Below are 24698 nucleotides of genomic sequence, written 5' to 3' on the forward strand. Positions count from 1 at the left end.
ATAGTGAAACCAAGTGTGAGAATGCAGCCACAGGTCCGCCTCTTCTGTCATTGGATTGGTTGCTGATTGAGGCTTTGGGGCGTGTATTGGTTCTCCGTACGCCCCGCACCCGAATGACAGGAGAGCGGCCGTGCGCCGATTCAAGGTGAGTTGGAGCGTGCCGTAGTAGTGGAACCGCAGTATCATGCGCATTGACAAGAGAGCCGTGTCCACATCTTTAAATACCTTTCCTAAACTGGCCCCACGTGCACCATCACCGCCCATCATCCATTCACCCACACGGGCTTTTTGCACAATTCATCATATCAATATTGGCACCGTCTGTTTATGCCGCAGGTGCATATGCGATGAAAAAGGGGGGGAAAGCTGCATGGTGGATGTGTGTGCGTGTGACTCATCTGTCGCTCACCCATAGCCCTCGGCTGTTGTCATGTCGCTGTCACCGACATATAAACGCTCTTTTTTGGCCTCGTTACCGCACCGTGTCTGGCTTTCTGTGATGGGTGTGGCGACAGATCGCTACAATACCGTTCGCCCTGTTTTTTCCTCGACGGCCGCGAGCGCGAGGATGCAGCTCCATCGCGCTGCCCACTGCGCACACATGGTTACCACTGATAAGCCCCCCTTCCCTTTCCTTCCCCTTCCCCTCCACCTCAGATACACTCTCCCTGTTTCTAAATGCATGACCACAGAGGAATCATAACGCCTGTTCGCCTCTGGCTGCTCGACATCAGCTCACATCTTACCCAAATAACCGCTTACACCGGCCGCTGAGTGTTACTGGCAGATGTAGGCTACTGGAGGTGATCTGTCATTTGGGAGGAATTTAGTGTGGATCATATTCTGAAAATCTTGGCATTTTTGTAGAGTGTGTCACATTTTTGTCTCGGCGTTTATGTCTGTCTGTCTGTCTGTCTGTCTCCCCCCTCCCATCTTTTTATATCATATTTTTATGTCATATTCCGGTCTAAATAGTCCCCATTCTTAGCCCTTTTTAATCTTGCACTGATATCCTGCTGAGTAAATTTTTTATCACTGTTTGCAATCCAGCCTTGGCACAGTTTTGACTGTAATTTAATGTTTCCTTTCTTACTGGACTTGAATAGTCCGGTCCTGCAGCCCTTGAGCCTACAACCATGCAGCATAGTGTGTTTAAACCCTAACCACTGGCTGTTGTGCTCACGTGTGAGCTTATTAAGGCATCAGATCAGGCCTCTGCATGTTAAATGCAAATGAAAGGGAAAAAAAGCATGAACCACCAGCCTCCAGAATAGCTTTAAGTCTGTGGAGCTCTATTAGAGGATGAGCAGCAGTCTTCCCATTTTTTTGTTTTGATGGAGAGCATTGTCTAGTACATAGATCCAAAATCTCCCTAAAATGTTCAGTTGGGTTAAGATGATTGTAAAGGTCATCACATTTTATTCACATCATTTTCAGATTCATCAAACGGTTCAGTAAACCCTCATGTCCTGTATGAAAGTATCTGCATTCATTATGTTTCTCCACTCAAATATTGAGTTTTTTTTATTCTACTTTAATTTGTCTGTCTCTACGTTAGTGTTCCTTAAAAAACCTGGGGGTCACAAGGTCCCTACAGATGTTGTTGGATGTTTCTGGATAGTTTTACAACTTTAGGCCTCTAAAAAACTGTTCAATTTAATCAATATGCTCACAGCTTACAGACATGCGACCTGTGATGAGTGAGTGAGAGAAATTATTTGAAAGATATGAAAGATGTGGAGGTTAAACAAAAAAACAACAAAAAAAGAAAGATGTGGAGGTATAACTGGATGATGCTTCTCAGTCATCTGAGCTCCTCCCTCACAGCTGGACACAACATGCCGCATACACACAGCACATGATTCAGTGTGAGCAGGTACAGATGGGATATCAAGTGTTGGAGGCTAAAGAAAACTTGGGCATAAAAACCTCCCGTAAGTTTTGTAAGATACCAGCATGACTACTGCCGGAGAGAAAGCTTCTCTCTGCAGAAGGCATACTCGCACAACTGAGGCTATGAGTCATAAGTTATGAATCGTAATTATCAATAGCTGTGCAGCAGGGAGTTCTTGTTTAGTAGCGCAGCTGTTTGACCAAACAGCAGAAACGGATTTCACGTTTTAAACTCTTCTCTTCAGAGAGGGCCGCACAGAGGAATTGTTATCTTCAGTGGCCAAGCTATTTTGAAGGTGGAGCATCCGTCAGACTCACAGATTCTCACAATTACTGTCAGGGGAGGTGTGTAATAGTGTGCAGTGACCTCTGCATGGCAAAACAAGGTCGCATTAACCCACACACCCCCTCCAACCCTCACAAAAAAAAGTTACAGGAGTGCCTGACACCACACCAGAACATAAAGGCCTCCACCTTCAATAGCATAAGTCTGTTTCCACAGTGACACACACATGACATAATGACTTTTGCTTCATGAGGCCAGAGGAGAGATTGTTTTTTCTTTGTTTCCATTACAAAATTTGATTTCCTACATGCTAGGGCAGAGAAAAGAAAAGAACAATTAAGATAATCTCTTATGCAACAAAACTATTAGTTTTGGAGCCCTGTCAGGGGAGATTGGGGATGGCTGAGTTACCAAAGGCCAGAGCTTGAACATGAAATCTTTCTGAATTTTAAATGCAGCAGGGACCAGTGGTGCTGCCCAGACAAACAAGTATGGGATTATTTTCTGTAGCAAATGGTCATAGCCCTTGTTACAGTAAATGTGTGATTAATCAGATTTCTCTTTTATTGACTTTCATGTGGATGTTTGTGCATGTTTGCAGCCTCTTAGATCATAAAATACAAAAAAAACTTAGCTCTAACAACAAAATTAGCTCTACTAAACATGCAAGATTATTGTTTTAGGACTTTCCATCAGCCTTCAACACAATACAGCCACATCTGCTGGTCCAGAAGCTCACAGGCTGGATCCTAGACTTCCTCACATGCAGGATGCAGAGAGTGAGAGTAAATGGTCAATTCTCTGAGCTGTCTGTAACATCCACTAGTTCTCCCCAGGGGTGCATCCTCTCTCCTCTACTCTACATATTGTACACTAATGACTGCTGCAGCATGTATGAAAACCATCACATCTTGAAGTTTGCTGATGATACAGTCATAGTGAGCCTACTAAACAGTGAGGAAATTTCCCATGGTCCTATTGACTATTTTTCAAATTGTTGTCATGAATCGTTTTTAGTACTAAATGTGTCTAAGACTAAGGATATGTGTATTGATTTTAGACGTTCTCGCCCCTCTCCTGTCAGTACAGTGATCGATAGCCAGAATATAGAAATAGTTGAGTCCTGCTAGTATTTGGGAACTATACTAGACAATAAACTGACATTTGAGAGTAATACTGACTAGGTGTACAAGAAAAGCCAGCAGCGTCTCTTTTGTCTCAGGAAACTAAGTTCCAGGTTGACAGAAACCTGATGACAACGTTTTATCGATCTTTTATTGAGTCTGTGCTCACTTTCTCCTTTATCTGCTAGTATCAATCTCTCAAGGTAAAACACAAAAATGTACTCAATAAGGTGGTTAATGTCTGCAGCAAAATAACTGGCAGTGCACAGGCAACTCTGCAGGATCTTTACAACAAACAGTTACAGAAAGCAGAATCCATCCTGTCTGATTGTTCCCGTCAACAGTTTCAGTTTCTGCCATCTGCTACCCTCCTCAGACTTCCACTAGCTGAAAACAAAAAGACACAACCCTCCTTCATCCCCTCTGCCATCTCCCTCCTAGAGTTTAGGAGGGAAAGGTAGTTATTTTCATAATGTTTAATTGTAGTATTTTTTCTGTGTATTTATGTTTTTTGATCTTAGTGTTGTATTTGTGTGCCCTGTGTTTTATATGTTCTAAATGTATGTGTCCCATTGTTGCATAACCAATTGCCCCACTGACTGATTGGTTGATCACTGTATAGTCTTACTTTGAACAGCAAGCAATAAAGAGAACACTTGCATATTTTTCTTTTCTGATAAGTGCTAGGATAAGGTAAGATCCGCATCAGATCTCTGCATCTGCTGTCTTTCAAGTGCCCTGCCAAAACTAAGGGAATGAAAAATGAATGGATATTTGTCTTCAAGTGCAGCACACTCATTTATTTTTAGGGTCATTGTCCAGTGGGATCTTCTTGAGTCTGTCACAACTATGAGCAGGCAACCTTTTGATGTTTCACATTGTGAAGGCTTTATTTCATGTCCTCCAAAGCAGAAAAAAATAGATGAAAAACTGAAGAAGAATATGATTGTGGCACCTCTAATCAATAATGTTGAAGCAAAACCATACAATTTCATTGTTCCTTTATTCCCATGTATCTGTGCATTCGTGTGACTAAGCATAGACTCACACAGACTCAAATACTTAAGTGACACAAAGACATATAGATGTGTACACTGAAGGCCCCATCCAGCATCAGTCAGTCAGCCTGCAGCTGACTAACCTGCCTGCACCAAACAAGATGTCACGCACGCTGGCTGCTGCACAGATGTTCTGCTGCATGTCTCTTTATGGTGTTTTATAAGCTCTGTACATCCATATAGTCTCACACACCCTCTAAATATAAAGCAGTCTTTTGACCAGTAGTGGTCAGCAGTGTTTTGAACAAGAGACTATTTTGTAGTTACACTTTCAGTTATCTTTATATGTGCTACATCAAAATGCGACTCAGGACAAACAAACACAATGTGAGAACATGCTACAGTATGTTCAAATTTTAAACCAAATGAGATGTGGGGTGATTTTTGTGGTTCGTAACTATAATTTTCATACATAACAGATTCAGTATATTCTTCACCCTAGATTTACTTTTCACCTTGATATACAGTACCTCTGACAAAAAGTCTTGTTTTCTAATCTATCTTAGAGGATATTGAAATATCAGTAATAAAGTTGGCAAAAATGTGTATTAAAATGATTCTTTGATAGTAATCAGCTGAGATTTATGATAGAGGGATGTTGTTGATGTGTCAGTACAGTAGTAAATTCCTTATATGAGAGTCATACTGTCAACAGAACTGGAAGAAATGATCTAATTTAGCTGATATGAATCATCCCTTTGACTTTGAGGAAGGACACACAACTAATGTTAAGAAAAGACCCCTTTTGAAGGTTGTTGAATGTAGACTGTACAGTAAGTCTGCACAATAAATAATGTTTCTGATCAAAAGAATGTGTCTGTCTTTTGTGTCATGATCACATCTAAGACCAGATATTATCAAAAAGAGTTGTGTGGTTTAAAATTAGTTGATTTGTGAGTCTGTGGCATGAAAATATTCGAGAACCCCGGACTTATCATATCCGCAGAACATGCACAGACTACTGTATATTATCTCATTGCTCCACTGTCTGACTTAGACTTTGTGTGCACTGCTGATATACAAAGTGACTTTGAATGTGTCAGCACTGACACATTTCTCCTTTGCAAAGCAATCAACAGCCTTACGTGATCAGAGCAAGATGTTGCCAGATGTCCTGAGTGTGTGTGATTTCTACAGCAGGTTCTCATTTAATTTAAAAATGACAGTTCAGGTATAACACTTCAAACAAGTGAAAGAAAAAGTTCTGCTGCAAATTGTGTATTCTTTTTTTTTTTTTTTTTTTTACATGTGACTACTTGTTTTAGTGATGAAGTCACTTCTTTGCTAGATCTAAGTCCTTGTACAGAAAGTTCAGTGTCGTGTCATTTCAGATGAGATACTGTGCATAAAAATGTTACTGGAACAGGGCATTGATCATTTAATCAAACCTCTAATCCCAGAACAAGTCAACCTCACCGTCTCTGTATTCCCTCTCTGTGAAACAGCAGATGTGAATGACACATGCATTGCATTGGCAGGAGGGCTGAGGGCCTCAAAGTCACTTTCATTCTCTCCACTGCTCCTCAGATGAGAATCACTTGTCATGTTCAGTGGTCATCAGTAGAGCCTGTGAACAACCCACCCAAATGGTGGCTCGGTGGGGAAAATACAGGAGTAGTGAAGCGCCACCCTTCGTCTTTTTTAGCGAATTGAATTGCAGCAGTATCCTGCATGTGTGTCTGCACAGGGTATCACCTCAGGAAGTTATAAATAATGGGATATTAAGTTATTTGATGTCCACCCAGTGTGAATCTAATACAGCTCTTCTTTTTGACTCTATTACTGACACGCCTCCATGATTCAAGCTCTTTTCTTTACAGGGCATTTTCAGACAATAGCTCCACTCCTATTTAAAGCACTGCACTTACATTTCAATATCACAGTTACACATGGTGTTGAATCTGATTCAGCTGGAGTTATCATGTATGGTTGCCATGGTTTCACATATCTCTCTACAGGTATATGTTATCATGCCCTCCCAGAAATAGCATTGCTTATTTGTTGGACTAATTAAAATAAAAGGACAGGAATACAGGTGATGAAAAGCTGCCTGCTCTGCTCACGCTGAAATCATCAAGTCTTTAAACATTTTTTTTCCTGTAAATCATGCCGTCTTTCAGCTCAGTTGTGAAATCTATTATTATCACGGTGTTAATTGAGCTGTAGATGCAGCTCCTGATAATTCCTGACTCTTGATTTAAACTGTATAGCATCAAAGTGCCATTCAAGCTCCCTGAATGTGATGCACTTTAATGTGGGCGAACCTCTGTTGACAGCATCGCTTAAGCAAGCGAGAACACAGAGTTCAGGCTACTGTGGCATATTTAGAGTCAGTTATTGTTTTTCAACTTGTGATAACTTTGAGAAACTGAATCCCATGGCAACTAATACAGAAACTATCTGCAGTAGCAATGCAAACTGATTCAGCCTGCCAGCCAGCTGATCAGTACAGCCTATTCCCAAATGATTCATACTGGTGTAGCTATTGAGGTCAGAGTGATTCTTGGATAGTTATTATTTCATTAGGATTCAAATTGTCACTGATTACCTGTTAACGTTTGCACTAAGTGAATGCAGTCACAGACTCATTTAAACAGAGATTAAACAGAGAGAATTACAGTTAAATTACTCTGTCTTGGATTTCAATCAAAGATGACATTGTGAAGAGATTTACTATTCAAATTTGTTTGAAAAAGTCTTGAAAACTGGGGATAAGAAAGTGACAAGAAAGTATATGAATTGTCAGTCTTCAATGATTCATAAAAATATGTCCACACCGATTTACACGATCATCCTGGTAACACTTTATTTTACAGGTCCTTTAATTTATACTAATTTTTTGGGAAATTTTCTAATTTATAGGTATTTCACTGTTAATTTTACAGAAAGGGTGGTGCAATTTGGTACAATTTATGAGAAAAAAACAAAAAAAAAATGTTAAGTTGGTTTAGTTTGTTTGTTTGGTTTAGTAATGCCCACTCATTATATTTGAGTTCATACATAGTTGTTAATTTGCAAAAATTCTTAATAATACAGACTCTCAATATATTATCATGTTAGGATGTTTCTTACAGAGTTTTTAAGAAAGAATCTAATATGCTAATACATACTGTAGTCTTACACACAAATTTGTACTCTGAAAACTAAGTAATTTCTGTCTACTAAAGAATTGTTAAGTCTAATTTATTGAGAATTTTTTCAAATTAACAATTACGTACAACCTGAATATAGTGACCAACCAAACCAACTAAACACTTTTTTTCCATTGCACCACCTTTTTTTGTAAAACGTCCTAAAAAATAATCATGAAATACCTACAAATTTCTCCAAAGATCTCCAGGAAGTCAGTATAAAATTAGAGGACCTGTAAAATAAAGTGTTGCGATCATCCCCACACAATGCATACGTTTTATATCTGTAAGGTTGATGACTTGCCAGAAGGAAAGGCAATAGCTCACCAGCCCCCCTGGCTGTGTTTTATGAGTCTGTAAAGCTTATCTAATCACACCTGATGGATTATTTGTTTATTTAACTTGTGGTAACCAAGGAGATAATTGATGGTCTTTCTATTATCCCTCTGCTTCTTCCTGGCACCGAGCTTCTTAGTTTGGCACCCAACCTGTCAAATATACATTTGCACTACACGAATGTATCACCTAACAAGGTGAGCACCAGGTCCATCTCCATGAATTAAATCAAGGACACCATTATTTATAGTAAAAAGGTGACTGAAAAAATATGTTTTTTTAATGGGCTTTAACTAAATGAGACTGTCAGTGTTATCCATGCTGAAAGAAACTTTCCCCCTCCTGCTTCGTTCATTAGTCTTTTCCATCTGATTGCCTTGTCTGGGAATTTGAGCTGCCTCACTATCTGAACCTCAAGCTGCTTCTTAAGGCCTCACTCCTGTCCCGAGGAGCCCCGCTGACACTTCTGGCTGCAGTTTTTTAATGAAAGTTATAGCCGAATGTGTGTCAGCTGCAATCTCCAGTATGTAAAATAAACCTCTAAGAGTGGAGACCAAAAATAGCACATGCATTGTGAGGAATCTCTGCAGTTTTAAGTTGGAATGCAGATGGTAGCTTATAAAATGAATTAGATTACAGAGTTAGTGGGGGAAAAAAACAATAAGTAGCATAAATATTAGGAGGAGAGGAAAGTGTCTTGCTTCAACAGAACACTAATAATAGCTGCAAGAAGGGGGTTGGGGAGCTCATTGGGAATCTTCAAAGAGCAGGTTCTGACAGTCACAGAAGGTTACTTAGAGATAAGAATATCCATCAAAGGAATTGTGACAGTTATGACCAATATACATCCATATATAGTGTACATTAGCATTTCTTTGAATCACATACGACATGGAGTGCCATTATCTTGCTCACCCATGTGTCATTTATCCTGAGTATTAAGCACAGAGATCATGTGTTACAATAGCTCAACATGCACTAATGTGAGTTTTTTGCATTATCTGATACTATAATGAAATGAATGAAAACATAATATGTTATGCATAGGTTTAAACTTTGGTTTTTAACAGATAGTTCAACAGATTTAAATATTTTTGGCATTTGTTTAGTTGTATGAGGTTCATTGTCCCAGAGCAGGTTTATAATACCTCTCAGTCCATTTGAGCAGTGTATCATAAGGAAAGGTTTTAATGCCAGTTCACCACAACATGTTTTTAAAACATCTCTGCAAATGTTTGAATTGAGAAAAACAGGAAATATGTATTGTGGGTACATTGCAGAATGTTCTGCAATAATAAAAAACAATTTTACTAAAGTACCTACTATATAATGCTAGCTCTGTATTCTTCTATAACCAACAATCTGGGAGATCTAGGAAGCTTGCTTTTTGAAGAACTTCTATTCTTTAGAGCAATTACATTTGAAGAATCTAATATATTTAATTAAATCTCAAGTAACATATCATGAAAAAGTTTTTACAAACAAGTGGTGAATGAAAGTACAAATTATTAACAAAACAATCATGTAAAATGCAATATGTAGGCCGTCTATTACTATTAAGCAAAATAATCTCTGCATGATGCTTCTTAATATACTGTAGATGCCAGAGCTCATAGGAAAGCCTATAAAGTATGAACTTCTTTCATTTATTCAACCTGCAGCACCTGAGTGTAATATTTTTCTTTTATGTAAAATAAATCTGCCGTTTTTCACTGTACATTTAGCATAATATTGTAGGCTGTTATGCTTTAATATCCTGTGTTTACTTCAGCACAGTGCGCACCTCAATAATGTTAACCCTGTCTGTCGGGCTTGTAGGAAAAAAATAGATTGAGAGATAGGAAACATTAAACTCAAAACCAACAGTCATGTATTCTTCACAGCATGAGAGATACTGTGTATATAGTGCAAGTGATGCATGGAGGCACAAAGAAATAGTCACCACCTCACGCAACAACCAGAGCAAATGAAGGTGCCAATAAGCAATGGCTGCAAAATGATTAATTACTGATTTGGCTCAGCATGAGATCACCTCATATGACTGAACTACTATATGATAGAGCTGAATATCCCGATTTCTCTTACAGATTGTGTTTCCTATTAAAATTACAGTAAAAGCAAGGTCATTGAGTCTACCCTCAGAGAAAGAAACAGGTTATTTCTTTCTTGTGTCACTGCGTCTGTGAAACAATTTAAATGCACAATTTTCTATGAGATGCAACAAAGGGCAGCCAGAAGGGGACTTGCAACAGAGGAATGATTGCCTAGCAACATATACTACCAACACTGCTACAGTGGAAGCAGGAAGGATGGCCTGGTGGTGCAGGAGAAAAGGCCAACAAGTTCATTTGTCTTATTTTGCTGTTTTTTTGTGTGTGTGCATCTATTTATCTTTTTAGTGGGTGGATCAGAGGGTTGAATTTACAAGAAACACACTTAAATTCAAACATAAATCTTGGAGTTTAATTTGCTGTGATAATGTTTTATCATTTCGCTTATGACTGCAAGTGGAGATAGTATATTATAACATCCCCTATAACATAGCAGATTTTCTGAAGGGTTACAAAACTGACTATGAATACCAATATAGTCTATATAATATAGATATTGCTGTGCCTCTTTATATTCACTATATCTGTTGTAGTGACAGCTGCAGTAATGTATGGTTTTACACTGCCACCTGCTGTTTATTTGCAAGAACCCATGCAGCTACTGTATCTCTGTACTGTAAAAATGAAAGAAAAAAAAACCAACTCGAAATTAAATTAAATTAATCCACCAATATAGGCCTATGTCATATTACTTACAAAGGATACTACTATTTGCATGCAGAACTCAGATATAAAAATATTCTGCTTATGTTTTCATTTGATTTTGTATTTTGCACCACCAGTTATTTTATATTGTGCCTTTTTCCTTTTATGATGTCGGGTTGGGAACAATTTCATGGATTTTGAGGAAAAATTGGTGATGACTTAGAGATCACATCACAAGCACATTGGCAGACTGATGTACAGGCATTTCCTGTCTGTGAGCGGTCCATCTTCCGCCCTGATGCCCTTGTAGTGAAAATTACTGTTACACGCAGCCCTCAGTATGGTCTTACAGGCAACAACTTTTCCCCACCGTTTCAGGAGATAGATAGATAGATAGATAGATAGATAGATAGATAGATAGATAGATAGATAGATAGATAGATAGATAGATAGAGAAATGTTATGGTAGCAACATATAGCTTGCATACTGTAGGTTTGCAGATAAGTCAACAAGTATATCTTCAAAATGTCAATTACACATGCATAGCCTATATTTGGCCCTGTATGCATTAAAAAACAAGATGTAAAGATGTAAAAATGTCTCTCTCAAGGGTTTGCCTTTGTTTTTGGTTCTGCCCCCTAGTGTATATGGTCACCTTACAGTATGTACAAGTATGTTCCCGGCAGACAGTACTGTACCATGACATATGCACATATTGGAAAGCTCAGTGTTTAGGTTTCATTGGAGGTAAGGCTGATTTATGGTAGGTCGCTGGACACTTTTGATAAGTGTTGCTCGACAGAAATGATGTATTTTCAAAAGGAAAAAGTGTTGCTTTACATTTTCCTTTCGTGTCACTTTCCTTTAATCCCATTTATAGGGGTTATGTGTCAGCTTCTCACACTTATCTGACCTGAGTAGCAACTAAAAATGTTATGTTAAACAATGCGAGGGTAGGTCATTACGAGCAAGAGGCTTAGTTCATCAGACTAGTGGGTAGCACAAACTGTCAGAACACCGGTCTGGATGATATGATGAAACTAAACAAGACGTTTGGGGGATCTGGTTACCATGGAGCAAAGCATAAATTGAAAATGTTGCATGACTCTTTAATTGCTGTTGAGCAACACTTGGGACATGCAACCTACCATAAATCAGCCTTTAAAGGTTTCTGTCTGGATACAAAAAGGACAGAATTTAGGGCTCTCTTTAGCAGTTCCTTGTTGTTGCAAAATGTTTTTTTAATCAAATAATCATTTTTAATCAATCAACTTATTCACTGAAATGGTCAGAACTGTCTCTGGCCAAGATTTTCTTAATAGTTATCAATCCGACTACCCCTTTTGACAAGACACCAGCAATAACTTAACATTATAAAATAAAATCTTTTATTAGCTAATAACTGCTCAGTATTAAAAAAAAGTCTTTCAAATTTCTCAACAAGAAGGTCTAAACATATTTATACATATATTTGTATTCATTCAATGGCCTAAAAGTAGTAGAATTTATATGTGGAGAGAATATAAAAAAATACTGGGATCCGCCTATGAAAGTATAATTTTTAATAATTGATTTGGGTTCTTAAAATATCCAAATTCCCAGAGAAAGTACAGCAGAAATGACATAAGTGTTCTCAGGATAGTTACAGCCTTCATAGTGTTCAAGCTCATTGGCTGAAATAGTTTCTCACAGCTCACTGCATCCCAACATTGTCAAGTTATATTGTGCATTTAATATTTTACTAGGCCATATTCCACAGTGGTTCACTTGTGGGTAAGTAATATTTTAGCAACCTTATTTTTTTGGGAGAACAAGAGGCATTATTTCTTCCAAGGACAGGTTCACAAATTTTCAAGTTCATTTTAAAAGAACAGTCAGATGCCCATATGAACACTGAAAGAGGTTTTGCTCGCTGTAATCATTCTTCCTCATCATACTGGCTATTAAAAGGTCTCCTTCAAATGTGCGTGTGGGCCAAAATCCACAGTATGTCCACACAGTCTTTGAAAAGTTTATCTGAAGCTTATATGAGGCTTCAGCTGTCTGAGTTAGTCATATTAAGTGGATATCTGCCACATTTACAGTCTTTTTAGCATCACATTTCCTCTTTGTGTTTTCTTGGACAGTGTTTCCCTGTTGATCTGGAAGTATAGTAACAAAAAGAGGGACTTTGGCAATAAAAAGACTGTAAGATATCTACTAGATTCGACTCTGGACAGCTGAAGCTTCATATTAGCTTCAGATAAACTTTAAAATACATTTTTGCACAGAAGGAGGCTTGCAGATTTTGGCCCCCATCACTTACATTGTAATTGCATTATGAAGGGATCTTCTAATGGCCACTATGAACAGGAGGAATGATTGTGGCAAGAAAAACCTACTTAAGTGTTCACTTGGCACTCGACTATTGTTTTTAAATTATCCTTAGGACATTATTAGATTCGTCTCCAGTACAAACAGAACCACTAGAGGGCCATGGCTACATTTTCTCCACGACAACACTTTGAGATTTGTGAGTAATTTGGAGGAGGAGTTCACACTTGGCACCGCCTCTTGCCTGTCAGACAGCGCTGAGGACTCAGCTCCAGAAGCCCTTGTAGCTATGGAAACTCGTCGATGGCAACATCCACCAGTCTTTTCTGCCTTCATCCTCATACCTCTCAGAGGTGCTGAGTGTGTGCAATTGTAACCGATAAATGAGACACTGCAAGATGGCGATTGTGCGACTGATAGCTTGTTTTCTTCTTTACACCAGCCTAGGTAAGCTATTTTCCCTTCTGACAGTGCTATTATCAAATCGTTTGTGCACTTAACTAGGTGCGGCTGCCGTTAAAATCAGAGCTGTAATGTGACTGACTGTCACCGCTAACGTTACACCAGACGTTGTGCTAGCTTGACACAAACAGGTTGAGCAGAAAGAAAAAAAGAGCATTATTGTTAACTAATTGTTGTGGTGTTAAGTACATAACGTTATAACGACTGCTCTTGTTTCCAGTAACGCTAACGTTGCTGTTGTGCGGCTCAAACCTGAAAAATGACGTCGTCGTATGAGCATCCTTCATGTTTAAACGTTTGAATTTATGTTACCGTTTGCTAACCAGTGCCGTTTTCAACAGCGTACGACATAGTGTTAAATTAATGTGTTTTTAATCATTACAAATGTTTAACCAAGCCTCGAAATTTCACATCACATTGCTCGTGTTTACTTGTCACCGGCGAGTAACTAAATGTGAGGAAATTCTCCAGAGTGAAAACAAAGCGGACGTTACTTTAGGCAAAAGAAAGCGCAGACACATGGAGGGGAGCCTGTCATGTTAGCACTGACATGACAGGTATCAGAAATAACAGGCCTGTAAGCTAGAGCATCTCAAATAACATCTGCTGTGTATGCAGCATAACCACAGGCCCATACAGTTATAAAATCCATATCTCATTAAGATGAGATGTGAAATCCCAAAGTTTTAATGCCATAGTGCTGCCCAGCTTGAATCTCATCCAAGTGGTGTATTTGTATAGAGGTTTTGTGGTGATTGATGATGGTGAGCGTGGTGTTATCAGTGAGGCAGGTGGAGGGCAGTCTGCTGTACATTAAGTCATGGTGCCTAAAAACCAGCTGGAGCTTTGGGCTTATCAATGTATGAAATGCTGTGTCCACCCCTGGTGTACGCTTGGTGTGAGGTCACCCTGCTGCTGCTGCTGCTGAGGGAAAATTGGCAATGGACTGGGTGATTTCTAAATGGCAGATTACATCAGTAAATGTTGAACTTTTGACCCAGGTCCTCTGCGAGGGTCAATCAAATGACTAAGCGGCTGACAGGCAAAGCTTCATTTATCAGATTGTTGACACTGTGGTTTGGTTGTGAAACTCAGGACTGACCTACGGCCGATGCAGCGCGTAAAATGTAGCTAGATGACTTCCACAGCAGCGTGGCAAATGATCAAAATTCAAGGTTTTAGACTATTTTAATAGCCTAAAATTCTACCCTCAAGATTTAGACTGCATTTAGGTTTGAATAATGAATATGAATCAGTATTAGCATTGTTGAATTTATGCCTCATATAATTGGGACACAATGGTGCATACATTTAAATAATTTTATTTAAATTAAGACAAAATGAATGTTTCTGCTTTCTTCCTCTGATTTTGGAGTAGGTGTAAAACCTACCAGGGCTGCAAGTAATGATTATTTTAATTATGGATTAAGCTACTGATCGATTAATCGGTATCGTTTGGTCTATAAATGTCAGAAAATAGTGACAAAATTAAAACAAGTCTTCAAAACTGCTTGTTTTGTCCGACCGACAGTACTAACTCAAAGAGTGTCAATTTACAATGGTGTAAAACAAAGAAAAGCAGCAAATCATCACACTTGAGTAGCTGGAACCAGGGACTGTTTGGCTTTTTTGCTTTAAAAAAATGACCATAAAGGACTAATTGTTTCATCTCTAAAAGCTTAATGTTTATTCACTGTGGGATCTCGTGGCGTAGAGGGAGTGTGTTTTCTTCAGTGCTGTCATTCATGCGGCCTAGAGTGGCTTCAGTGGACACAAGGGAAAAACACAGTTCATGTGTGTCTTAGATTTCTCTCAAGTTCTTGTGAAAATAAGACCATCTCGTTTTAATCTACTGGAGTGATTAATTGTTATTATGCAGTCACTCCAGTATGCTGTGAATGCCAGTGGTCCTCGGTCCACACACTCCTCCATGTTTTTTGAAGCTCTGTCTTCAGCATATTCGCTGCGTCTGCTCTGCATTGGAATGTCTGGGAAAGATGCTTTTTATAGATGCACTGGATCAACAACTTTTTTTGTTGTCGCAGGGATGGGGATGGGTAATTGTTTTCATATTTGGTGCATAAGAGGATTGCAGAATGTGGCTATTTAAGAGCGCGTTTCTCTCAGAACAGGCTATAGACCTACTTTGCCTATGCATCAGAGACAACAGAGGGATTAAAAAGGAGCCTGTGTTTGCTTTCCAGCAAGCGCTGAGATTATTTTCATAATTCAAAAATATTGTCTTCTCTTTGGCCTACATTGTGCCACAACGGGACCAACAATTGTTGTATGGATGCTTTTATTCTAAGCTTGTATTAGCAATTAGTTATACATTGTCTTGTTAATTGACTGTGGTGATTCTTTCCCACGGCCTACTTTTGGTTTTGTTTGGGTGGAGAAGAACCTCTAACAGGAATCATATAACACAGATTTATACAGATTTTTGATCTTGATTACTTGTAACCCCATTATCAGTTATTATATACTGAGAATAACAATGACAGTAAACTTCATTTATCCTTTTTTTTTTAAGTTTATTTTAGAGGGAGGGAGGGTGACGACATGTAGCAGCGAAGGGCGCCTCCAAGGACCTTCACAGTGTTGCAGAGTGCTGTAGAAAAACAAACAGACTTCAGCAAAACTTAATTAAATGAATCATTTCTTGTAAACGTAGAATAACATGTGACACACTTGTATGTGGTGATGAAATGACTAGAGTTGTGAAAAGCACTGTAGTTTTTATTTTGCGTCTAAAAATCAGACCCTTCCTCCTCATGTGAACTTGCAGTATGAAGAAAAAGCTTCTGCATTTATTGTGGATTTAGCCCACAACACTAGACTCCTAACTGTGTATGAAGCTGAAGACCCCGGGGATTGTTTGTTGGACGAGGTCTCTTGTGTCTCTCAGGATGTCCAGTCACAGCTGGGGTAAAAATAGCTCTTGATGTACAGGGTGGGAAAGTCAGCAACAGAGACGGAAGCTGAGACCTGGGAGTCAGATCTCATCAGAGTCCGCAGCTGTGCAGATACGACCGGATGCTTTGGCAGAACCAATGTTTTCATCACTTTCAGACTGAGCATCGGCTATATGCTGGCTCCCTTTGGCTCAGAGTCATACTGTACATCTCAGGGTCACTCGTGTGCCATCAAGACCGCTTTGAACAAATGCCTTAGCTCAGAGTTAGTCAGAATGCCTCAGGCAAGCAGGAGAGTATGTCTTGCAGTATTCAAAGCCTGCTCACATGAACACTGATTATTATTGTCTAATTTCAGCCCTTCATACAGCCCCCACTGGGAGCGGGAATGCCTTCATTACACAGCATGGGTGCAGTTAGTGTGTTAGTGTAACCAGTAATTACTGCATTTGGAAGTGGCGCAGACACAATAGGTTGGGTATAGAGTTCCAGCGGAAGGTGGAAACATGCTTATTTATCTTTAGCATTTTAAATTGTGGAATAATGTGTTTACTTGGAGTTATAATTTTCACATTTCCTTAATTTGTTGCTGTACACCCCTCCTCCCCCATACTCATTTATTTTCTGCTTGAATCGGCTTTCTGCTGGCCCATTTTTGACACAATTTGTGAATTAAGCCACTCGTTATTAAAATATGACATTTACAAATAGCGCTGATTGCTTTAAGGAGTGCACTCAAGCAAGGAACTTAAAACATAAAATAAGGATTTGTTGTTTGTGCCAGAGGGAAACCAAGATGGTTGATTAAATGTGCTTTGAGTTTAAGCACTGCTAAGTAATCTGTGCTTCTGGTTTGTTTTGTTTAGTGTTTACGACACATTGTTTATTTTATGTACCCAGTCTAAATTAGTGTCACAATTTAGCTGCTCTTTCAGTAAAGCACGATTTGTTAAACTTAACTGTTATCCTGTTTGAGGGTGTACGGCTGGCTTTTCAACAACAGCCAAATTCAGTATAATTAAGTTGAGAAATTGCACACCACTTCAACAAAGCCATCTTGTTTTTGAGTGAATAAATGTTTTAATAGCACATTTTCCCAAATATGATTAGTTTGAGAAAAGAAATGAGAGCACACTGCTCTAATGGGTGACACATCACTGACCCATTACATCTATTTCTCAGAGGCATATCGTTACCCGGACATTACTGAGTTCTAATGAACAAGTGACGCAGATGCTCATATTCTAACATCATGTATGTTTTTGACATAAATCTGACATCCCAACCCACCTTCTGTCTGGATGTATTGTCTCTATTTTTACCCTGGAGGTTTTTGTTTGTTCGTTTTTCTACTTTTCAGCATTAAAATCAGTGTTGAAAGATTGAAATCCTTCTGTATGTGCAGCATCTAGGTCTTCATTGAATTGAACAAATACGCAGTTGGATTTAGGTCTGGTGATTGATGTAGTCATTCAAGAACATTTCACTATTTGGCTCTAAAAATGCTTTGGTTGCATCGTCTGTATGTTTAGCATCACTGTCTCACTGCATTGCCTAAAACTGGAGGCACTGTGTTTAAAAGGCTTCCTCCAGCATGGATGTAAACACAGTAAAACACCCATCAAGCTGAAAGTCAGCACTTTAACCTCAGTCTCTGTTTCATTTCAACAGCAGTGTGCTGGAGTAAAGCCAAAACAACAACAAAAAAAATGTTTCACTGCCCAATTATTTAGAGACACCCCTCCAGTAATATCTGTAGTACCAGTAAACTAACATTTAGAACTTATTCTCTTATGATCTATCACCAGCCAAATGATTAACTAATTAACCACTATAAAGGAGGCTATTCAAACAGTGAAGTCAGAATATTTCTTCTTAGGAGTGAGTTTATGCCAAAAGCCTGTACTACAGAGTACACATGCTCATTAAAAATGTACAATTTACACATTTTGGCCTCGTAAATAGAAATGGGAAGTAATTAATATGATGTGTTTACCCTAAATCAGATCCTGAGGCTCTCTCACTCTCTGAGAGGTTCTATATTTATCACTTTAATCCACTGTTTATTAGGCAACATGCCCAGTTGATAATGTCTGCTAATGGAAATGCTTGTGTGTGTGTAATCAGGGTTACTCAGCGTTTAATGTCTCTCTTCCCTTTTTTTTTTTCTGCAGGCCACATTCCATCATCACTCGGGGTAATCCTCCGAACCACGGACAAGATTGTTTGGGCAAATGAGTTTGAGCGTAAGTTGCTCCAACCTATTTAGCAAAAGTAGCTTTTCTTTTCCTGATTTGGGATGCCTGCTCTTTCGCTCATGCTTTCTGTTTTCTTCACAGCCATCGAACTGACCTGTTTAATAGAGTCCATCTCAACTAACAACCCGAGGATTGAATGGAAAAAGATTAAAAATGGTGTCCCCAGTTATGTGTACTTTCAAAACAAGATAGCAGGTAAACCGCTCGGAAAACTCTTTCTTTTTGAAAACCCTATCAACCAGTGGACCACCGCATTTCAAAGCAATGTCTCAAGACTCAGAGCTTAGCTGAATGAATGGTACCTTGAAAGAACTTGGCATTGAATTTTGTTTTTGAACTGTGAAGTCATGCTGTGTATTTGAATGAGCAATTGTAAAGTGTTTTTTTTCTTCCTCTGAAAAGGGGACTTGGAGCACAGAGCACAGCTCAGAGAGCCAGCCAACATTCTGATCTTCAACACCACTCGGTCAGACACTGCAGAGTACCGCTGTGAGGTGGCTGCCATCGATGATCAAAGGGACTTTGATGAGATACTCATTAGTCTTGCAGTAAGAGGTATGGCAGCAGAGTCTAACCACACCATTGACCTGTCTACGATTGTCTAAGACTCATAAAGCATCTGGATTTATAATCCTGTGGGTTAACATATCAAGATAAAATTATGCTGCACTTCAGACATTTAAGATAGATAGATAGAATTGATATTTCAGGATTTGTGGGCTGGTACACTAATTTTAAAGGAGCAGTGAACCATTTTAGGAAATATACTTATTTGCTTTCTTTCCTGAGAGTTAGATAAGATTGTTTCCACTCTTATATCTGGCCTAAAAATATGAAGCTACAGCCAGCAGCCAGTTAGCTTAGCTTAGCATAAAGACTGGAAACGGGAAAGCAGCCGGTCTGACTCTTTCCAAAGGTGAAAAAATATGCCTATCTGCACCTCTAAGCTCACTAATTAGACATTATGTCTTGTTCATTAATCCAAAGAAAAAACAAAGTGTAAAAAACAAAAATGTGTGTTTTTATTGGGTGTTATGTGCTTGACTATTTTTTGGCCAGGTGCAGTGCCTTTCTGGAGTCTTGTTTTACAATGAGCGATCGCTTTTAGAGGTGCTTGTAGGCAGATTTTGTTACACTTGGACAGAGGCAGGCTAGCTGTTTCCAATCTTTATGCTACACTAAACTAACTGTCTGCTCATTGTAGCTTTATATTAAGGGACACATATGGGAGTAGTGTCAATCTTCTCATTTAACTATCTGCAAGAAAATGAAAAACACATATCCTAAAATGTCAACCTATCACTTTAAGTCATTACCTCAGGCTCTGCTAACTTGTAATGGTTACTTGTCATATCTGGAGTGATTGATACATGTTTTTTTTTTTAAAGATCTTGTAAAGGTGATATTGCCTGTAGTAGATAGAGGTGTTTTTCAGTATTTCTCAGTTTGGTCTGTGTCTACATGCAGTGAAACCTGTCGTACCGCGGTGCAGCGTGCCAGAGGCAGTCACAGTGGGAACATCAACCGAGCTACGATGTCTGGAGAACGAGGGCTTCCCTGCATCTCAGTACCGCTGGTTCCACAACAATGAGGAACTTCCCCAGGACCACAAAAACAGCCCAAAGTTTGCCAACTCTTCTTACAGCATAAACCCTGACACTGGAGGCCTGGTAAGAGTTACTGTAAAATCAACGTCTTCTCTCTGCGTTACGATCTTTCTAATGGCCATCACTTCTTTTTGTACTGTATGTTTTACTACCTGACTGTCTTGTTGGTGGATGGGACTTTTAAGCATTAAGGATGCTCAATTACAGCTCTAAAGTATGTGAACAGCTTAATCTGAGCAAAACCTAAACCATCATATGACTAACAGCAGTATTAATCCATGCATCTAAAGCCAGTGAGGAAGCTAAACCAGAAAGGAGGATAATGTGGCATTTAAAGTCAAGATGATGTGTTTATGGTTTACTTAAAAAATATTAAAGCTAGTTTTACACACAGCAGAAATTCAGTAATGTTAAGTTCATATCATGAAATGTTAAAGCAAAGTTCAAAACAACCACTCTTTAGAAAATGTCAAGAATTTATTCACAGCCACACATCCTTCAGTATTTTTGCTGACAAGCAGCTATGTGTCATTGCACTGAAAGATGTCTAAAAATGTCTCATCAGAAATTTCGAAGGGTGAGGAAAGAGGACGCAGGGGAGTACTACTGCCAAGCAAAGAACGATGCCGGACATGCACAGTGTCCCCCGCAAATGATGGAAGTCTGTGAGTGACGTGTGTATGAATAAGCAGTTTTGGAACTTACTTACTGCAAAGTTTTGAGGCAATTTCTGAGACTTTTTGAGAAACACCAGCTCATATTACGTATGTGTACAGTATTTTATACAGGTCTATGTGGACAGTACTTGGAACACAAGGCAGACTCAAAAGAGTATACCACAAATGAAAAAGAGACAGCAGACAGCTAATGTGTTCAGGTGATCTGCTAGAAGCAGGAAAGTTGTCACTCCTAGTGGACAGGTGAATCATGGCAGGATTCACAACTATAGATGATTCATCCATCCAATTTCTATAAAGGCAGGCTTAGTTGGTGCATATCCCAACATGCATTGGGTAAGAGGCTGGGTACACCCTGGACAGGTCAAAGGGCTAATTGTGGCTTCAAAACGGTTTGTGTTTACCATGATCATGAGAAGAATTCTCTTTTTAAAATTTTATGCATGTACTAAAAAGAAGACGGGACACCCGCACACTGTCTTCACAGTGGCTACTCCACCAATGCACCTGTCACAAAGACTACACAGGTGTGCAAGAGATTTTTGATGATCTAAAATTTTATGCACAAAAATAACTATTTTAGTTTTTTTTTTAATATTTCTCACCACTAAACATGATTTTAAAGGACAAATAACACAAAATCATGCAACATTTTTGAATACGCAACCATATTCTCAAGACTACTAATATGCCAAGCGTATTCAATTCAGTTCAGTTCAGTTTTATTTACATAGTGCCAAAACATAACAAAAGTTATCTCAGGGCACTTTTTTTTTTACAGAGACCCAACAATTCCCCCAAGAGCAGCACTTGGCAACAGCAGCAAGGAAAAACTCCCCTTTAACGGGAAGAAACCTCAAGCAAAGGTCGACAGCCATCTGCCTTAACCAGTTGGGTCAGGAGAGAAAGAGGGAGGCAGGGGAGAGGGGAGAGAGAGACACAGAGAAGCATAATAACAACAATCACAATGATAATAATAATAGAGATATGACTAGTAATAGTAATAGCAATAATGAGATATGCAGTACTTCCCATGTCAAAAACACTGTACTTCCCCACGACTTCCATTTGAAGGCAGCAGACAGACAACTAAACCCGCCTAATCTGCATCCCTTGGCAAGCAAAGTCCAGAGAAAGACAGAAATGTCCCAGCTGGCCAAGTCCGTTTGAACCCAGGACCAGTGAGGCATCAGCTAAGCTAAGCACTAAGCAACCTAAAATGCTATTTTGCAGGTGAGAGTGAGTAAACGAAAGAGGATACAGAGAAGAATGGAGGATGAGGTTCAGGCTATTTGTTGAATAGTTATTCATATAGTTGAAACTATTTTGTGATACTGACACAATGAATGAAATTAAGAATTGTGGGAATCTTGATATGTTGCAGAAAGTCTTTCAACTTTATAATAAGGAATTCCTGTTTTAATTTGAGTTTTGTTTTATAAGGGCTGCAGATATAGATTGTTTTCAGTACTGATTATTGTTAGTTTCTTGATTAATCATGTAGTATATATCATATCAAAATGAGTAACTATAGTCCATCCATCACAAGATATTAAAGCCTTTAGTTTAGTTGGAACCTGCCATATTAATGTGGCCAAAAAACAAAGTATTTGTTTGATAATGATGTGAAGTAATGAAAACTGAATAATGTGAAACAGAAAAAGTGGAAGAATAGCATAACTAAAAATGGCTAAAATGAGTCATTGATTGAATCAGTTGTCAAATCATTTTGAACATAAATCACAAAACTTTGTAGCTGTAAGTCACTATTACAGGCATTGATATCTCTCAGGTGGCCTAAATTTGTTAAGATCTCATCTGTGTGTCCTGTTGCAGATGACGTTGACATCCTCGGGATTTTCCTCAAGTCGTTCGGTGCAGTGATTGTTTTCTTGATCTTGACTTGCTCCATTTGTCATTCCCTCAAACGTGGCTGCTTCTCCAAAAAAGGTCACAATGAAAACAAGTGAGTATAAACTACATCACAGAAGAAGGAAAAGAGGCTGTTTGTTATTCTGTATCCAAGGCTTCATGTCTGCACTATGTCAAGACTTCTGTGTTTTATTATTTATTTATTTCAGCTTCAATTGGCCAGCACAGACTGACGGTGTCGAATATGGTGATGCAGATGAGGTAAATAAAAACTGCAAAATTCGTTACACTTCATTTTACGAGAGATTGAAGTAAACACAAACACTATTTACCGCATGTTAAAGGGACATATTAAACAAAAGCAAAAAGTTCAAACAGTAGTCGTGGCGTAGGAGTGGAACTGTATACTGATTTCATAATTTGTATTTTTCAAAGGGACATTTTCGCCACAAGTCTTCATTCATCATTTGACAGCTGAGAGAGAGGATAAGATGGAACCAACAAAAAAAAAAAACCCGGCTGAGGTTAACTTGAAACAATGATGCTCCAGATGGTAAAGTTTGAGGTGTAACATGGCACATTATTCTCTGATGCACATCAAAATCAAATCAACCAACTTGCCAAAGTAATTTTAATATCATTTTGTGACACTGTTTTTATAAGGTAAAACAGTTTTTTATTTTTTTGGTAGGATTAATTTTCATTTAAAACACTGGGTTTTTACTTGTTTAGTTTTTTCTTTTTTTAATTTAGATTTGATTTCCTCATTTTCTTTTATACAATAAAACCATTTCAAAGCTGTGAAATTTCACAATTGGCCCATGCTCTCATTGCAAAAGATGCTGGAAGCTACATTCCTTCACAGTTTTTGAACAAGTTCTCTTTTATAACTCTTAAACTTTTTACTGTGTACACTGAAATTGTTTTACAAAACTCCTTTACATTGTCTTTGTTCATAAGATAAACATGGTCTTAGTTCGTTTCAAGTGGCCAAGAGTGGAAACTTGTTTTTGTATATACTGTAGTTATACAGGCAATAAATAACAGACTGCAAAAGGCTGATGAGCTCAGATTCATAAGGCACAATTTATCAGCCTTTATTATATTTACAGATGATAACAAGTATGTACGAGTACAGAGTAACCCATAAAATTGAGTAACATATATCCCACTATGCTGCAAATTCAATATGTACTATAAAGGTGGTGAAGTATGATTTTTAGAGTGCTGTTTCTGTGTATAAGTGACCTTCTGTGCTTTACTAATTATTTTGTGAGTATTGGACATATTGTCCAGTTTTGACTTAGTATTTAATGTACATAATACATTTTTTTTATCTTTTAATTTTCTTACATTGCACTCCATACCTTATTGTAAATACTGCAATAAAATGGTTTGTTTGAAATAAACTTACAGTATTTACTGTCTAGTGTGTTTCTGCAGTGTTGAGCCTGTCAGTATTAACAGTATATCGTTTCAAACATTAGTGTCAATGATTTATGTAAAAACTCAGGAACTGTTGTAAAATGTCCACTGTTCATTTGATATTAATTCTATGTGTTCATATTATTTTGTTACTATTAAATACATTTGAACTGTAAATATTTCATGTGTGTCATTATGGAAATGTGTCGTCAGACTACATCTGTGTAATTTGATTTTGAGAAAGGACTTGAAAATAGCGGGGAGTGACTGACAAGAAAAATGTGTGAAATCTGAAAAATCCTGAAGAATGCAGTGCAGGGAAAACTGCAAGAACAGTTTTACTAAACTGGTAGTGGTTTGACTGAACTACTTTTTTGATGAGCTACTGTAAGAATTAGTTTGTTTCTGAACTATCTAGTCGTAAAGTGGCAAGTTTAACCTCTTTATACAGATAGTAACTGCAGCCTAAATAATTTAGTTCTTAACATGTTAGATTCTTTTCTCACGTTAACAATACCCTACTGTAAAAATACTTTACAAGTAGAAGTTTTGCCTTCAAACTTTTACTAAAGTAAGATAAGTAT

The 24698-nt window shown here is 38.3% G+C and overlaps 1 protein-coding gene across 1 annotated transcript; it reads left to right on the top strand.

Annotated features, from left to right (window-relative positions):
* The first annotated feature begins 13150 nt into the window (after window positions 1–13150).
* Window positions 13151–24291, top strand: jam3a (junctional adhesion molecule 3a). Its single transcript, XM_044355314.1, has 9 exons — window positions 13151–13345; window positions 18450–18521; window positions 18615–18728; window positions 18936–19088; window positions 20001–20203; window positions 20706–20805; window positions 22654–22783; window positions 22899–22950; window positions 23125–24291. Exons 1-9 carry the CDS (start codon window positions 13282–13284, stop codon window positions 23158–23160), a joined length of 924 nt encoding a protein of 307 aa, XP_044211249.1. The 5' UTR covers window positions 13151–13281; the 3' UTR covers window positions 23161–24291.
* The last annotated feature ends 407 nt before the right edge of the window (window positions 24292–24698 follow it).

This window comes from Thunnus albacares, chromosome 6, assembly GCF_914725855.1.
Source record: "Thunnus albacares chromosome 6, fThuAlb1.1, whole genome shotgun sequence".
NCBI classification, from domain to species: domain Eukaryota; kingdom Metazoa; phylum Chordata; class Actinopteri; order Scombriformes; family Scombridae; genus Thunnus; species Thunnus albacares.